This window comes from Physeter macrocephalus, chromosome 20 (genome assembly GCF_002837175.3).
Source record: "Physeter macrocephalus isolate SW-GA chromosome 20, ASM283717v5, whole genome shotgun sequence".
Classification (NCBI taxonomy): domain Eukaryota; kingdom Metazoa; phylum Chordata; class Mammalia; order Artiodactyla; family Physeteridae; genus Physeter; species Physeter macrocephalus.
Window position 1 is genome coordinate 16,315,093 of NC_041233.1, and position 19,253 is coordinate 16,334,345.

Here is a 19,253-nt window from a genome sequence, read left to right on the forward strand (position 1 = left end):
CAGCCAAAAATAAATAAATAAATATTTTTAAAAATAAAATAGAATATGCTAAAGGCAAAATGACTAATCCTGACAAATTCTACAATTCACAATAAAAGTAATTTAGAAGTCTGTGGAGGAGGGTGGGATCTTGAAGGAAAGAAGTGAATTAATTAAGCAAGAAAAAAAATGGAAGAAGAGGAGGGGAGGATAAGGAGGGAAGGAGGCATTGCAGGCAAAAGCACACACTGCAGGATTGAAGAAGAAATGTCATACAGGAGGCATATTGAGGAAACCATGTGGAAACAGATGGTTTATATAAGGCAGTGGTTTTCAAAATACGTTCTGATGAGCCCCTACATGGGCTTGTTGGCAAAGGGGTGAAGAGGCCAGCTACTGAAGTCTTTAAGCAAGGTAGTAGAGCAGATCAATATTAGGAAGATAGAGTAGATATTAGGTAGTAGAGTAGATCAATATTAGGAAGATTGATCTGACAGTGGAGCCAGAGGCTGTGTGGGGAAACCATTCAGTAAGTCAGATGAGATGGCAAGAGCCTAAATGTATCATTGGCCACTGATTTGAAAATAAAAGAGGATGGATGGGTGTGTGGATGCTCACCAAGGAAGAACCAACAAGACTGAGTTACAGATTGTATGGACGATGTAGCAGGGGAAGGAGGAGTCAAAGATCCATACACTCATAGTGATGGAGAATCTCATGTTGAACTTAAATCCAGCGGTACTTGATTGCATGGGAATACGGAAGATAATATGTTGATTGTGTCCAAATTCTCAAGGGAAATACGAAGTGGATGGACATGGCTAACTTGAATATGTAAACTATAACTGTGGTGGCTAACTTTGGGATTATACCTTAGGTCTGCAGTGAGGATGAACACATAGCAGACCTGAGAGTCGTATTCTTGTTTACACCTCAGGTCCTAAGGTAAATCGCTTTCTTAGAAGTCACTAAGCTGGAAAACCTCTGTGCCTTGTGGGGTGCCTGTGTTAAACTGAAAAGCCCTAGGCTCTGTGGCACAGCTAAAAATCTCGTATCCAGAGTCTGGGTATTGGCTTCTGGTGAAGTAGCATTCACAGGGTTGTATCGTTAGGTAAGGCAGAGAATGTTAATCAAGTGGCTTCCAGGTGGTGAGGATAAAACCCCCAACAGGAGAAGACTTGGTATTCCTCTAACCTGGTTACATGAGCCCCAAACCCAGGGTTCAGCTTTGCGAAGGATACGAAAGTCACCAGGGATTTATAGCCCATCCCCCTCCCCCAAATAATCTGTAAGTAAACCAAAAATCTCTCTTTATCTCTTATATAGAGATATAAATATTTACTTGCTCTTAGTGTAAGAATGCTTATTTAATATAAATGGAAACATTTATTTAATGTAAAAGTTCTTAAATATACAGTACGTGTTAAGGGCTGAATTATGTCCCCCTCGCAAAACTTGTATGTTGAAGTCCTAACCCGCAGTATCTCAGAATGTGACTGTATTTGGAGATAAAGAGGCAATTAAATTAAAATGAGGTATTTAGGGTGGGCCTGAATCCAATGTGGTTGGTGTTCTTACAAGAAGAAGAGATTAGGACACACACATGGACCAAGGTATGACCATGTGAGGACACAGTGAGAATGTGACCATCTGCAATCCAAGGAGGAAGGCCTCAGGAAAAAACCAAATTTGCCAACACCTTGATCTTGGACTTCCAGCCTCCAGAACTATGAGAAAATAAGTATCTGTTGTTTAAACCATCCAGTCTGTGATATTTCATTATGGCAGCCCTAGCAAACATAATACAGTATGTATTTCAGCAAACTTCATAAACAAAATTGAAAGATAACAATAACCTAGAAAAATATTGGCTAACATACAAAATAGACAAAGAAGGGCCTCAAATCAACAACACTGTAGTAACAATGAGCACACCTAGCACCCAGATCTGGGTCTTAAATACCATCATCCAATAAAAGGAACCGAGGCTGCTTGGAGGAGTGGCTGATTCTAGGAATGCAACAGGAAGTACACAGTATGAGACTGGTGCATTATGTAGTGCCAGAAAGTAACAAATTGCTAAAAAAAAAGAAAAAATCCCTCACAATTATGGAGGTATGTCAAAGGGACACAGGAACTAACCGAAAGATGTCCCAATGTTCAAAGCTTTTGAGCAACAAAATAAAGTATTATTGGATTAAAATCCAAAGTGTAAAATAAACCTACGAGTCCATATTGACATAAATACATTATTGAATAAATAAATAACTGGGGAAGAATAGACAAATCTCCCGTGCAGAAGAATTCCAAATAATTTCTATAGCTCCTCCACTCTCAAGGAGGTAGAGGGCAACTCCGCACTCAAGCGGGGCCTGTGCATAGTGACTTCCTTCCAAAGGCTACAGCATGGAGGTGGTGGGAGTAACCTTAAAGTTACCAAATCTAACACACACTACCTCAGCCTGGTGGTCAAGGTTAACATCAACAGTGATAAGCCATACTAATAGTATGTGCCCTTAATATGATGAGATGGAACTTAGCCTCCGTGATCTTCCTCCCCCAAACCCACACCTCAGTCTAATCATGAGAAAAACATCAGACAAATGCCGGTTGAGTGGCTTCCTACAGCATAGTTGGCCCATATTCCTCAAAACTGTCAACATCAGGGACTTCCCTGGTGGCACAGTGGTTAAGACTCTGTGCTCCCAATGCAGCAGGCCTGGGTTCGATCCCTGGTCGGGGAACTAGATCCCACACGCACGCCTCAACTAAAAGTTTGCATGCCACAACTAAGGAGCCGGAGAGCCCCAACTAAAAGGAGCCCATCTGCTGCAACTAAGGAGCCTGCAAGCCGCAACTAAGGAGCCTGCAAGCCGCAACTAAGGCCCAGCACAACCTAATTAATTAATTAAAACAAAACAAAAAACACATGGTATAAAAAAAAATCAAGATCATTTCCCAAGGAAAGTCTGAGAAACTTACAGCCAAGAGGACCTAAGGAGGCAAGACAACTAAATATAATATGCTATCCTGGATGGGATCCTGGGACAGAAAAAGGATGCTAGGTAAAAACTAAAGACATCTGAATAAAGTTTGGACTTTAGTTAATAATATATTAATAATGATTTATTAATTATGATAAATGTACCATGCTGATGCAAGGTGTTATTGATAGGAGTAACTCAGTGTAGGGTATTGGGAATTATCTATACCATCTTCCCAACTTTTCTGTAAAAATAAAACTGTGCTAAAGTACTCTTTTTAAAAATAGATTAAAGAAAGAAAAGTAGACAACAGAATATCATACACTCATGTATCAAAAAAACAGGTAACACTTGAGAAAAACTCATACTTACTGGTGCTCAGAAATGCACATTAGAACATATAAGGCGATTATTTTTCTCCTATTTAGCTGGCAAACGTTTTTTAAATGACGACACACACGATTGGCAATGTATAGGAATGCAAAGTGGAACTACTTCTCTGGAGGGCCTTTTTGGTAATAAGTAGAAATGTGTGTACCCTTTGAAGCAGCAATATCGCAACCAGGAAGTGTATATCAGTGTGCATAGGAACGTTTTTCACAGTATTATGTGCAATAGCAAAAATCTGGAAATTAACCAAAAGCCTATAAATATGGGACTGTTTAAATAAATTATGTGAATCTCAATGTGGAATGTAATGAAGGTATTAATACTGTAGACTAATATTTGAAGACAAAAAATTCCATGATGTTATGTGAAAATGCCAGTTGTAAACCATATATACTGTGTCATGCCATTTCTGTATCTGACACACACACACACACACACACACACACACACACACACACACCCTCTTGGATCTGGAATTTGGTGAAATAATTGTAACAGAGAGCATTAAATTAAGTCCTATTAGTGATTGTCATTTTATAAATGCTTTAAGAGTTAGTTACTTTAGAATGGATAAAGATGTGGTGTGTGTGTGTGTGTGTGTGTGTGTGTATATATATATATAGAACACAATGGAATATTACTGAGCCATAAAAAGAAGGAAATAATGCCATTTGCAGCAACATGGATGGACCTAGAGATTGTCATAGTGAGTTAAGTAAGTCAGACAGAGAAAGCCAAATATCATGTGATATCACATATATGGGGAATCTAAAAAAAAGATACAAATGAACTTATCTACAAAATAGAAATAGAGTTACAAATGTAGAAAACAAACTGTGGTTACCAGAGGGTAAGGGGGGAGGAATAAAACGAGAGATTGGGATTGACATATACACACTACTATATATAAAATACATAACTAATAAGGACCTAGTGTATAGCACAGGGAATTCTACTCAATACTCTGAAATGACCTCTATGGGAAAAGAATCTAAAAAAGAGTGGATATATGTATATGTATAACTGATTCACTTCGCTGTACACCTGAAGTTAACACAACATTGTAAATCAACTATACTCCAATAAAAAAAATTTAAGTTATTTTAAGATATATTGTAATAAATGTATCAAGTATTGTTTCACAGCACTGTCATAATTAGAAATCAGTGCTTCTCAAACCAATGGAGTGAAGGGCCACTTTTTCCATTACCCCAAATTATGTGTGTGTGTGCATGCATGTTATGTTTTAGGTACACTACACATGGATAAAAAGTAGGATTTGCATACAGTAAAGTGTTGCCTGTGGTTATTTCTGACTGGTAGCGTTGGGGCAAATTTTATTCTTTTGGCACTTTTGTACATTTTCCAAATGTTCAAGGATCTACAGAATATTTTTGTAATTAGTAAAAAAGATTTTAAATGGCAGTTTTTAAAAATAAATCTTTTTTTCCATGAAACTACCTAGAATATTGAAACCGTCTTTTTGTTTAACAAAAATTGTATTTTTAGTTTGCTTTTCTGAGTGGATTTAGTTTATACACAAGTTTTCATACACATTTACACTGTCATATGTTCTCCATGTACTTTCTACTTTTCTATTAGGTGAAATTTTCATGAGCTGTTAAAAGCATTATTATGTTTGATTAGTCCTCTTGTACTTTTTACTTTTAGGTTGGTGTTTGGAATGCTTTATCCTGCATATTATTCATACAAAGCTGTGAAAACAAAAAATGTGAAGGAATATGTAAGTATAGTTTTGTGAGTGATCAATTCTAGTTGAATGTATCCATTATATACAAGACTAGAAAAACTGCCATTATTTTAGAAACAGCTGGAATAATGTTTTGGGTTAAAAATGTGATATAAATGTAATAAAGTTAGTCTTTTTTTTAAACTAATTTTGAATACAATTGCAAAGTGGAGTTTCAAAAATAGTTTGCTGTCAGTTGGCATTTAAATAAGTATGATCCCCAAATGAGTAATTGGATCTCTTATTCATTTAGACTTTAAGTCCCAGTAAAATAAGAGGTTGGGAAATTGTCTGTTTTTTAGTCTTATAAATGGATAGATACACCAGGAATATCTCTCTGGTCCCAAAACCTTTTTTCTTCCTTTATAGTTGTTTTGACCCTTTCTAATTGATTTAAATACATAGATACCTCATGACTACTGACAATTACAATCTTTTGTCCTCTTGAATCATACTATATTTGTAATGATTTCCTCTTCAGTCATCAATGTTTCTTTTCCCTTTTACTTTCCTCTTCCCCATTCCTTAACTGTTTTTTTTAAATTTCACTAATTTTTAAAATTTTCTTCCTTTCTTTATTATTCATTCATTTATGTACACATTTCTGTAAGTTCTCCCTACCAGTTTTATCCATAATGTTCAGTGGTAAATGGGCTTCCCCACCTATAAATCCTGGCATAAGTTTACTATTTGTGATGAAGGGAATTTTCAGAGAATAGCAAAAGCATAGCTTATTAGTGGTTAATCAACGGGGGTAAGCAGTCAATACTGAGAACTGCACATCAGTAGCTGTGGTTCTTTTTTTAGTTGAGGTGACATTCAGGTAACATGAAACTAACCATTTCATAGTGAACAATTGGTGGCATTCACTACGTTCACAATCTTGTGCAAACACTACTTCTATCTACTTCCAAAAGATTTTTCATCACTCCAAAGTAAAACAACATACCCGTTAAGCAGTTACTCGTCACACTGCCCCCAGCCCCCAGCCCCTAGCCACCACCAATCTGCTTTGTTTGTGTGGATTCTGGGTATTTCATATAAACTGAATCATATAATATGTGACCTTTTGTGTCTGGCTTCTTTTTACCTAGGATAATGTTTTCAAGATTCATCCACATTATATCATGTATCATTATTTCATTCCTTTTTATGGCTGAGTTAAACTGTATACACATAGAACATTTTGTTTCTCTATTTATCCATTGACAGACATCTGCATTGTTTCCAGCTTTTTAGTATTATGAATAGTGCTGCTATAAACATTTGTGTACAAGGCTTTGTTTGAGTACCTAATTTCAGTTCTCTTGGATATGTAGCCATGGTTCTTTACAAGGGATCTTGGATGGTAGCCTTGTCATCCAACTTATCAAATGACCAGAGAACATATTCTTTATTCTATTTGTTCAGGGTAGTTTGTTCTTGTTTTTTGAGTAGGGGGAGGCTCTGAAACCTTTATAGCTAACCCATCCTATTGAACATTTATACTCACTTTTTATCTTCTGTATAAAACTAATTTTGAAGTGAAGTATATACAAATTAATTAGAGTGGTGGAATATACCTAGCAGAGGTAGACAGGTTATTCAGTTGAGCTCTGAAATTTTTCTGTCCTTTTAATATATATATTTATCTCTTGGACCTAAGATTGGTGCAGTGTTAAGAGATGGAACCACATTAAGTCCTAGTAATTTAAAGTAATTATTAATGGCTTGAAAGGCCATGTATTAATATATATCATCATAAATTCTTCAAATATTGTTTTATGGTACTGGCATACTTTAGTTTTTAGAAACAAGCAAGTTTCTTCAGTTAACAGTGCTTCTCAAGCTACCTGTGGTATAGGACCAGTTTGGGATTTTTTGTTTTCTTTTTAAATAATTTCCATTAAGTCATAGACAAATACTTTTTAAAATAAAATTAAAAAGTAATTACTAGAAAAATGAAACGAAACCGCAAGAACATACGAAATACAACCCCAACTTTTTTTTATTGTTAGATTCAGTAGACCTGAAATTACTGACAATTTTGTATTTAAAGCAAAACAGCAACAATTCACAGCCTTGCACTAGTCCATAGACAACACTTTGCCTTATGGCGTCATATTTGAATTTAATTGGAACTCTCTTTTGAAAGATAAAAATAAGAGTTGCTCTTCATTTCCAAACACCATGAAAATATGAGCTGGGAGTATACAACTGGCTAGTACTTAATAATTGTATTGGCCAATACCTTATTTGAAATGTTTATGATACTGTTATTAAATGAGATCCTTTTTCTGAACCTAATTAATTATATAGTTGAAGTACATGGTGATATGTTTCTCAACTCTGGGTCCATCTTACCTATAAAGTATTATACACCCAGGGTAAACAATAACTGGTAAGCCTCTGTGTGTCTTTGTGTACATATTTCTGCTTGAGGTATTCTCCTATCTTCCTTCCCAAATGTGCAATGTTTTTGTTAGGAAAAAAAGTTAAGTACAAGTTGAAAATGAAGCTCTAATAATATAAGGGCATTATCAGCAGGCACACAAATACCATCCCCTAAAATAAAAGGTAAGTTAACAAGAAGAAATATAAAGGTATTCATAACAAATTATAATAAAAAGAAACAGACCCGTTTTGTGTTAATTAATGCTAAAAGGGCAGAAAATATGATGTTATTTAGGTATTGGTCTAAGAACCATTATAAAAATTAGTCTGTTTCTTACTATGCATCAATTTAACTTTATCAATGTTAACTTTTAAGGACTTAAAAACATGGATTTGTGAGTTTTATCCCTTAATGCAACACTCAATTTTTATTACTAGATTAGTCTATAAATTTTTATTACTAGGTTATTCGATAAATTTGGGATTAATAAGAATGGTCTAACCCTGAAAATTTTTTTAAATTTATTTATTCATTTATTTAATTTTTGGCTGCATTGGATCTTCACTGCTGCACGTGGGTTTTCTCTAGTTGCTGAGAGCAGGGGCACCTCTTCGTTGTCGTGCATGGGCTTCTTATTGCGGTTGCTTCTCGTTGCGGAGCACGGGCTCTAGGCACACGGGCTTCAGTAGTTGTGGCACACGGGCTTCAGTAGTTGTGGCTCTCAGGCTCTAGAGCGCAGGCTCAGTAGTTGTGGCACACAGGCTTAGTTGCTCCGCAGCATGTGGGATCTTCCTGGAGCAGGGCTTGAACTTGTGTCCCCTGCATTAGCAGGCGGATTCTTAACCACTGCGCCACCAGGGAAGCCCCCTAACCCTGAAATTTTAATTCTGCTTCATAAGTTAAAGATTAACCTATGGAAGAGAATCTATTAACATTCTTATTCAAACTGATGGAAAAACTATAAGACTTGACATGTACTGATATACATACATATCTGCATATATGCTTATTTGGAGATATACTTCATCTATTGCCTTGCACAGCTTTTACAGAATAACTCATAAACAAAGTTAAGAATTATCTATACATGATTTTGCTACAGTATTACAACTCTGGAAAAAGTTTTCTTTTTTTGTTGGCAAGTGCCAATTTGTTGTTGACACTGCTATGGAGCAAAATCAAGAAGGGAATTTTTTTTTCTAACCTTATATCATTAAGATTTCTAGTATCTCTTTCCTATTCCAGCCCCAGAGCATTATTATATCACTTAGGGTCATTTAAAAGCCTTTTTTGTCTATAGCCTGTTCTTTTCCATTTTTTAAGGAAGTTTTTAGCATTTTTGAACAATATTAACCAGGGTATCTGGAAGTCTTAATTATCTTGGAAAGAACATCAAGGAGCTAAAGCTTCTAGGAATGTCCAGGTGTTCCCCTGTGCAAAGCTCTCCTCAGTAAGGGATTCAACCCCAAGATGTAACTGCTGAGACTTAAATGCTATTATTGGAAAAAGTTTTCTTAACCATCCCTTTGGGAATATCAGAATCATGAGTCATTGAAGAGAAACTAGGCAACTAGAAAGGCAGGTGGCTGGCATTGGTTTGATTATTACATGGTAATCAACTCTGCTTCACAAATTAAACAAGATCTAGAGCGAGCGGCAAAAATAGGCACCGAAACAGGAAAGGCAGGAATCTGCTTTTGACAAGGAAATTTGATACAGCTCTAGAGACCTCCTGGTGACCAAGTTGTCTGCCATCAAGTCTGCTGAAGAGACTAAGCAGATATAATACTAGAAAGATAACATCTTACATTTATATAATTTTCTACCAATTTCAAAATATTTTTGTATATTATTGTTTCCAATTGCTACTATAACAGTTACCACACACTTACTGGCTTAAACCAACACAAGTGTATTCTCTTACAGTCTCTGAGGTCAAAAATCTGAAATGGATCCACAGCTACATTCCTTGGTGAGGCTACAGGGGAAAATCAGTTTCCTTATCTTTGCTAGCTTCTACAGGCTGCCCACACTCCTTGGCTTATGGCTGTATTCCTCCATCTTCAAAGCCAGGAACACTTGACTGAGACCTTCTCAAGCTGCCAACTCTCTGGTTCTCCCTTCTGCCTTCCTGTTCCACTTATACAGACTCTCGTGACTACACTGGATTCACCTGAGTAATCCAGGCTCCTCTCCCAGTCTGAAGGTCAGCTGATTAGCAAACCTGAATTCCAACTGCAGCCTGATTTCTCCTTTAACACACAACCTGACATAGTCACAGGTTCCAGGGCTTAAGACGTGGGCATCTTTGGGGGAGGGGGACATTATTCTGCATACTACAATATCTCACTGGCCCTCACTACAACTCTATAAAATAGTAAGGAATATTAGAATATTATAGGCTCAGGGAAATGAATTAACTTGCCCAGAGTCACAGGGATCATTAAGGCAGGAATGGTACCAGATTAGAAAAATAAATGAGGATTCTATCTTCACGAAAAAGTTGAAAGAGCTTTCGCAACCAGACAGTGAATATGCCTCTGGTTACTTCCGAGGTAGATCTTCAGGGTCCACAATTATATGGATATTTTCTAAGAGCAGTGAGGCAGCTTAACCAGTACTAGGTAGGGCAGGACCCATAAGCAGCTAAATCAACCGTGATCAAAATGGTTAAAGACGAAATGAGAAGTTTTTGAAAGTTCTGTATAGTCTTGGCCGTTCTTTAAATATTTCCAACCTAAATTTACTTCCGACAAAAAAAAATTTTTTTTAAGTGTTTTACTAAAGGTAGCAAATCTTTTTCTGGATGGTCTGGTGTTTTTTTGTTTTTTTTTTTTTGGCCGACAAAAATTTTGAATATCATTTTCTTGCTGAGTCTCACCTAAACTTAGTCATCCAGTTTTACCTCTGACTTACAGAAGTTTTATCAAAACTCTGTTCTCACAAAGTTCTCTTGTATGGTAATCCCATCCAAATTTGCTTTGCATATGGTAGTTTCTTAGTAAAATTAACCTTCTTCAAATTCCCCTGTTATATTTTTAATAGTCTTTTATACTATCTGTATTGTATTTTTTATATGTGTTTGTGTTTGTCTTCCCCACCAGATAAGCTCCATAGAGAGTTTTGTTGCTTTGTTAATTGCTATATTCCTGTACCTAGAACAGTACATGTTACATAGTAGGTACTCAATATTTTTTTAATGAGTGAATAAAAAAAAGAAAGAAGAGTTGACTTCTAAGTATATAAAAAATATTAAATAGTGTTTCAAGAGCATGTACATTTCTTAAGTGGATTAGTCTAGTTTCTCAGCTTTGATTCTACTGGGTTAAGTAGTACACAGTCCAATCTGACTTATCCCTAAACCCAGTTACTTTGTCATGTTTGGTTGTTACCTAAATTCTACTGATATCTACTTCAAAATTATTTTCAGAAAGCAAACATTTTTTATTAATTTACTTCTTCAAACCCTAACTACTACCATTCCCCTTAAGCCTGCAAATAGTAGATTGCACCTGATAAAACAGATGCTGTATTCAAATCAAAACAAATGGAAAGTGCTGTGTATTTTGGCAACCTTCCTTTCTTCCTTTGCCTATTTTTAAAAGGGAGCTTTCCTAGGATATAATTTCCTGTATAGTGTGGCTGATATGGCCTACTTAAAGTCTTTCAGTCTTGCAGTAATTGAAATGTAAACTCACTGAAGAATTAGAATGGTTTTGCAAATTTTTTCAAGCTTATACCATCTCATGACTTGAAAATAGAGTGTTTACTTCCAAGTCGTGTATAATTGCTGTCACTTTTCTAGGAAAACAGTGTTCTTACTCTAAGAATGCTGGAGAAAGTGGCAATGAAAAAGACTGGCTAAAAGCACTTACAAATCAAAATCAGACATTTGGTCCTGAGATTTACTATGAGCAAGAACAAAGAACAGGGAAAACTCTGGGAGATTACTTTTTTAAAGGCCCTCTAAAACACTGTTGACTTGGCTTTTGAAAGTGACCTAATTTGTGACTGAATATTTGGGTGATATGAAAGTGAACAAATATGCTACATGTTAGTTCTACAGTTCTTGTCAGTTGGTAAAATCTGAAGTTGTCTACTAATTCTGTCTACTAGATAGAAGTTTGTCTACTAGTTATAAGGGAAGAAACATAGTGAAAAAACATAGTAAAGAACTATTCTTTATTGTCAAAAGTGCTCCCCAGGCATCTTTTCATATTTTGGATTAAAAATACTCATTTGATTGAAAGGTTTTAATAATTTGGGAAGTGTAAAGATTAACTTACTGATTAAAGGGGGATTTTTTTTTTAATTTTTTGAAAATTAGTTTTGTCAGGCCACATTGCTATCTGTTTATTTTCTTTTCTGATCTATTTTTTTTTAATTAATTTATTTTTATTTTTGGCTGCCTTAGGTCTTTGTTGCTGCGCGCGGGCTTTCTCTAGTTGCGGCGAGCGGGGGCTACTCTTCGTTGCAGTTCGCGGGCATCTCACTGGGTTGCTTCTCTTGTTGCAGAGCACGGGCTTTAGGCATGTGGGCTTCAGTAGTTGTGGCACGCAGGCTCAGTAGTTGTGGCACACGGGCTTAGTTGCTCCATGGCATGCGGGATCTTCCCGGACCAGGGCTCGAACCCATGTCCCCTGCACTGGCAGGCAGATTCTTAACCACTGTGCAACCAGGGAAGTCCTGATCTACTTTTAATTTAGTTTTTGCTTTTATCAAAGCTGTACTTATTTATAATTTTTAAATCAAACAGTTGTCCAAGGCTTATTATGAAAAACAGCAGTTCCCCACCCTCCTCATGCCTATTTCTAACTCTAGAGGCAACTACTTTCAATTCTTTTATCCAGATGCTTTAGTATTTATTTCCACATCTAAATACATGCTCATATTGCTGCTTCTTAATTTTTCAGAGGGATCTCATCAGTTGACTTCCTTCTATTAAAGATGATTTAGTAGGTACCCAATGTCACTGTATACTTGCATAATTTCCCTGTAGCCTCCCAGTGTCATTAGGTTGTAATTTGGGTTGGATCAGTATTCAGTCTTTACATTATTGAGGCTAAGTTAGAAAGAAGCAACAGAATATAAAGAACCATCTAGAACCAGGCTGCTTGTCTTATCATCTTGGCCATATCCCTTACTAGCTGTATCTTTAAACAAGTTATTATTTATTTATTTATTTATTTATTTATTTGGCTGTATTGGGTCTTAGGTGTGGCATGCGGGATCTTCATTGCAGCACGCGGGCTTCTCTCTAGTTGTGGCAAGCAGGCTCCAGAGCACACAGGCTCAGTAGTTATGGCACGCGGGCTCTAGAGCGTGCGGGCTTAGTTGATCCGCGTCATGTGGGATCTCAGTTCCCTGACCAGGGATTGAACCCACGTCCCCTGCATTGGAAGGCAGATTCTTAACCACTGGACCACCAGGGAAGTCCCTGAACAAGTTATTTTTTTGCCTCAATTTCCTTATCTGGAAAATGAGAACAGTAGTAGTACTTACCTCCTCACATGGTTGTGAGGATTATATGAGTTAATGAACACAAAGCATTTAAATCAGTACCTGTTATGTAAGATTTTTCACGATGTAAACACTATTTGCATCTGATCCCTATAGTATCCTACCGTGACCATTCTTTTTCTGCCCAATAGTTTGTTTTCCCTGGTATTGTCTTGTTTTTTTTGTTTCGTTCACTTCTTTGGTATCTTCTGTTCTCATTGCAAATTTAGACCCAAACTCTGTGACAGTTGTGTGAATTTCTTCTCAGTGCATTCTCATCCGTTAGATATTCTGGACTGGCTCTTTTTTTTTTTAATTTTACTTATTTATTTATTTTTGGCTGTGTTGGGTCTTCGTTTCTGTGCGTGGGCTTTCTCTAGTTGCGGCGAGCAGCGGCCACTCTTCATCACAGTGCGCGGGCCTCTCACTGTCACAGCCTTTCTTGTTATGGAGCACAAGCTCCAGACGTGCAGGCTCAGTAGTTGTGGCTCATGGGCTCTAGAGCGCAGGCTCAGTAGTTGTGGCTCATGGGCTCTAGAGCGCAGGCTCAGTAGTTGTGACGCACGGGCCCAGTTGCCCCGCGGCATGTGGGATCTTCCTGGACCAGGGCTTGAACCCATGTCCCCTGCATTGGCAGGCAGATTCTCAACCACTGCGCCACCAGGGAAGCCCTCTGGACTGGCTCTTGTCTTAGATCCTCAGATTTCTTAATCTCCTGTTTTCCTCTTTCTTATTTTACTTCCTCATTTTGATGCAATGCCTTCTTCCTGAGAAGGCTTTTTGAGAGGTAGATTTTTTTTGAGATGATAGGCTGGAAATAATTCTCCTTCAGAATTTCCTTCAGAATTTTGTCTTTTAGCTTCTTGTATTGCTGTGCAGACCTCTGAAGGCATTCTGATTCTTACCTGCTTGTGGGATCTTTTCTATGTCCCCATTGTTTTAAAATTTCATGATGACATGCCTCAGTGTGAGCCAATTATAATCAATTTTGCTAAACCCTCAGTAGTCTCTTTTAATCTGGGAATCCTTTGTTTTTCAGCTCTGGGAAATTTGGTTAAAATTATTTCTTTATGATTTTCTCTACTTCATTTTCACTATTTGTTCTATGTGGGATTCCTTTTATTCAGTTAGAAAGCCATTTGGACTGATTCTCTAATTTTTTTATCTTTTTTTCTTCTCTTTCCTATCTTTTTCTTTTTTGCTCTATTTTATGGTAGAGTTCCTCAATTTTATCTTCTCTTATGTGTTTAATTTCTAAGAGCTCCTTTTATTATCTGAATGTTCCCTTTTTCAATAGCGCCCTATTCTTATTTTGTTTAAAATAACTTCCTTTTTGTCTGAGGATATGAATGATTTCTTTTTAGACGTGTTCTTTCTACAGTCTCTGTCCTTTGAATTCTGTTTTTTTTGTTTGTTTCAATCCCTGTTTTTCATGTATGATTTTCTCAAATGTTGGATGATCCTTGGTTCTCTGCTCATATTTGAGTATTATAATGGAAAGCTGATTTGAAGTCCTATACCCATGCAGAGGCTTGCTGAATGTGATCTTCACTACAAGGTGATCTGACTAGGGAATTAAATTTGTTCCTAGGACTGCCATAAGGAAGTGCCACAAACTGAGTGTCTTAAAACAATAGAAATTTATTGTCTCACCGTTCTGGTGACTGGATGTGGACAGGGCCACATTCCCTCTGAAACCTGTTGAGAATCCTTTCTTGCCTGTTTCTAGCTTCTGGTGGTTGCCAACAGTCCTTGGTGCTCCTTATCTTTCAGCTGCTCCACTTCAGTCTCTGCCTCTATTATCATATGATGTTCTCCCCTCCTGTGTCTTTGTCTCTGAGTCTCTCTTCTTCCTCTTTTAAGGACACCAGTCATACTGGGTTAAGGGACTACCATACCCCAGTATGACCTCATCCTAACTAACTATATCTTCAGTGACCCTATTTCCAAATGAGGTCACATTCTGAGGGTTAGAACTTTGTATTAGCCTTCTCAGGCTACCATAACTAAATGCTACATACCGAAAAGCTTCAACAACATAAATTTATTTTCTCACAATTCTGTAGGCTGCAAATCCAAGATTAAGGTGCCATCAGGGTTGGTTTTTGGTGACGTCTCAAGGAAGCTTATAGACCTTCTCTCTGTGTCCTCATATGACCTTTCCTCTGTGCATGCATGGAGAGAGATATCTCTGGTATCTGTTACTTTTCTTATAAGGACACTAGTTCTATTGAATTAGGGCCCCATTCTTACGACCTCATGTAATCTTAATCACCTCCTTAAAGTTCCTGTCTCCAAATACAGTTACTCTGGGGGTTAGGGCTTCAACCTGTGAATTTTAGGGGGACAGAATTCAGTCTATAACAGACTTCAACATATCTTTCTGGGGGACACATCTCAACCCATAACAATCATTTCCTTAAAAAATTATCAATGTCTATATCTTTAGGTGTTTTCTTTTGTGCCAGGCAGATTCTCCAGAGAAGACTCTTCCATTCTGAAAGGTACTTGGTTGCTGGCATTCTGGTGGGAAAATAAGGGTTGGGGGCCCTCAGTATTTTATAAACTTTTACTTAATCCCTAGTAGCCCTACTCTCAGCTGTGCCAGAGATTTGCAAATCCAGCGATCCTCTGATTCACCCTTTCCAGAGAATAAGCCTCAGGGTCCTGCTAGGGGAGGGAGGGACATCACCACACGGCTGAAGAGGGAGGACGTCTAGGGGCCCATCTGCTCCTTACAGGTCTCCTTACAGCCATCCTTCTTTTGCCTTTTTTGCCAAGAATTGTGTTACCAATTTTTGAGCCTTTGGGAAGCTCTGCAGTGTAAAGTTGGGCTGCTTCTCAGCTTTACCTACTGTCCACTTATTATTCAGTTTTCTCAGGTCTCCTGAGTCAGTTACTACTCAACCATTTCCTTCTTGGGTCCAAAAATGTTGATGCTCCCTTCTCTTCTATATTTTTCTGGATGTAAGTGTTTTTGAAAAATCACTTTACTGTTGCTTTAAAGAGATTTGTGGTGGGGAGTGCAATTAAATGTGTGTATTCATTCTACTATCTTTACCCATATTTCCACATTGACTTTGTGAGTGGTATACTTGTGTTTGATTTATACTGTAATATCAAATAAGACTTGTTTTACCATTAACATTGGTTTTTAAAATGTGTTCGCATAGGAGATAGGTTTAAAGTAGTAATACATATTATCATTTTTTTCAATCCTTGACAATTTTAAAATTCAATTTTAGCTGACATGCAATGAATACATGTATATCTTGTTTTGAGTTATCATTGTTCACAAATCAAGTTGTGATAAAATCACAGTTTCTACTTGAGACAGTTAAAAAAATCACTTGGGATAGTTCATTATTCTTTAATGAACTATCATTAAATCAACGTACATTTACTTAAAGTAGGTGATGAGTATGCTTTGTAAACTTAATTTTTTTCTGTTGGGTTTACGTATTTTACACATAGTGCATGTTAGTATGTAACTTCACTGCTTGCAGTAATTGATGCTGTTATAATTATCAAGTGACTTTACTCTTCCTTATGTCTTCTAAAAACAATTTCTTCATGATCATCTTAGGATCATTACAGTGGATCCACTTCAGGAAACAAGTGTTAAATTTGAATTAAGGTTATATAATTGGGGGGTGTTAAATGAAAGCCTAACACAGTTCCTTCTAAAATTTTAAAATGTGGGGAATTCCCTGGCAGGCCAGTGGTTAGGACTGTGCTTCCACTGCTGGGGGCCTGGGTTCGATCCCTGGTTGGCCAAAAAAAAAAAAAAAAAAAAAAAGCAGCTAAAATTTTAAAATATGAATTAGAGTACCCCTTGACCTTTAGGAAGTAAATTGAAAGCATTCCAACAATTTTCACACTAAGATGGAGCTAGCCAACCACAGCTGTCTTGTCCTTTTCTAGCTTCCAATGGAAATGCTTAGCAAAACCTACGGAAAGAAAAAACTTCTCATGGTAACATTTAAACCTAACAGGCTAAGTCAGGCTTTTGCTAATATCTAGGAAGAATTTTACTAACTGTAGTGCCAATGGCAATAGATTTTTAAAAACAGGGACAGAAACCGTTGTTTCCATTAAAGGAAATGTTGTTAAGCAGTAAATTGGAGGGAGACCTAGCCACCTCCACCCTAATCCCTAGTGATGGAACAGCTTAAAATCATAAAAGCTACAGCAACCAAAAAACTCAACTGCCACCACCTTCTCTGCAGGAGAACTGTGTTCAGAAGCAGCCAATGTTCTGCCTCCCCCATATCTGTTCAGAAACTATTACCTCACTACTTTGAAGAAAACCCCCAATAAGTTCCAAAAGGGAGAAATAATGAGTACAAGAGAAGTTCAAAAGTGCAGTACTAGACGAATTCAAAAATAAAAATGATAGTAATACATATTACAATTTATATTCTTCAATGTAATAGCTTTAAACGCCTTTATTTTGAACAGGAGGGAAGAATAATGAAACATTCAACTCACAAAGCTAGAAGAATATCAGAATTAAAGGAATCTGTAAAGAAAGTAGGATGAATGAAGCAATAAAAAAGCAGAAATAAAAATAAAAACAAAACCAAGAGAATTACAATATCTAAGAGTTGTTCCCTTCAATGAGTCTAATAAGATAAACACTTGAAATAGCTTAAGGTATGGAGAAGAGTAGAAAAAGGATTGACAAAATAAACAAGAAAGGGTTTAAGCAAGCAATGCTAAACTTAAGTGACAGAAAATTAAGACTGTATAATGGAGGGCTTTACATGAATGCATAATATAGTTCTTTCTAAAATTTGAGAATAAATTATTTTTGGACCTAGAGAGTGTCATACAGAGTGAAGTAAGTCAGAAAGAGAAAAACAAATATAGTGTATTAACACATGTATGTAGAATCTAGAAAAATGGTATAGATGACCTTAACTGCCAAGCAGAAATAGAGACACAGATGTAAAAAACAAATGTATGGATATGAAGGGGGAAAGGGGTGGGGTGGGAGGAATTGGGAGATTGGGAGTGACACATATACACTATTGATACTATGTATAAAATAGACAACTGATGGGAACATACTATAGCACAGGGAACTCTCCTTAATGCACTGTAGTGTCCTAAGTCGAGGGGATATATGTATATGTATGGCTGATTCATTTTGCTGTGCGGTAGATGCTAACACAACGTTGTAAAGCAACTATCCCCCAATAAAAATTAATTTTAAAAAATAAGTAAATAAAATTAAAATGGAATGTTTTCTAGTAACGTAGGATATACCTATTCTTTATTTTTCCTTTTCAGCTAAAGTTTACATTATTTAAGCAGAGAAGTTTCCTCTTTTACACAACACCAGGATCTACCTGTGGAATGTTCAGATATGTACATCATCTTCCCATTATGTAGTTTTAGTAATATAGTGCTTCACCAACTACAGCTGTAATAATCAGATTGTCAGCCAGATTGCCATCACACTGTGAAAGGTCCTCCTAAAAATACAAAAGCTAGAGCTGTCCCTAGATTTACTTAGCTAGATTTTAGCTAAGTAAGAAAAATAAAATCTTTCAGAAAACCTCATGTAATTTTAAAAGCTCATGAGAGAGATGTTACTTCAGAAATGTAAGAGATTGTAAAAAGATGAAGTTCTTCTGAAAAACTGTAAAAATTTAAAATATATTGAATTATACAAATATATGAAATTTTGTCTATCTCTTGTCTATCAGGATAAATATAGACTGATTCCTTTTTTTTTAAACCACAGATCCAAACTCTGCAGGTAAAATGAAAAAATTCATCAAAAGGTCTTGAAAAGTCACCAAAGTAGATTGAGTTGAGTAATTTTATTTTAAAATATTATATTAACTTCCAGAGGTTTTCAATAGCATCTTTTAAGTGAAAATCTTTTAAGTGAAAATCTAATTCAGTTTTATTATGTTATATTCTTCTTAAGAAGATTGTCAGAATAAATTATTAGAACCAATTAAGGACGTTTTTGCCAATGACATGTTGTTTGACTATAATTTCAGCCTACTCATCAATGTTCTTACTTTCTCTCTGTAGGAGGCAGATTTAGATTTACTCCTTTTTTTTTTGGTTTTTTGTGTGTGTGTGTGTGGTACGCGGGCCTCTCACCGCTGTGGCCTCTCCCGTTGCGGAGCACAGGCTCCTGACGCGCAGGCTCAGCGGCCATGGCTCACGGGTCCAGCCGCTCCGCCGCATGTGGGATCCTCCCGGACCGGGACACGAACCCGTGTCCCCTGCATCGGCAGGCAGACTCTCAACCACT

General features: G+C 36.8%; 1 protein-coding gene across 5 annotated transcripts in view; it reads left to right on the plus strand.

Moving 5' to 3' along the window:
• REEP3 (receptor accessory protein 3) overlaps positions 1–19,253 on the plus strand; it is a 98,734-nt gene that overhangs the window by 45,043 nt on the left and 34,438 nt on the right. For 4 of the 5 annotated variants that reach the window (XM_024115689.1, XM_024115690.2, XM_028482036.2 and 1 more), the window contains exon 2: positions 5,025–5,097. The exons of the other annotated variant lie outside the window; for it this stretch is intronic. In XM_024115689.1, coding sequence (XP_023971457.1) covers positions 5,025–5,097 — 73 coding nt within the window. The remainder of the gene's footprint in view (positions 1–5,024; positions 5,098–19,253) is intronic. 5 annotated transcript variants of the gene reach the window in all.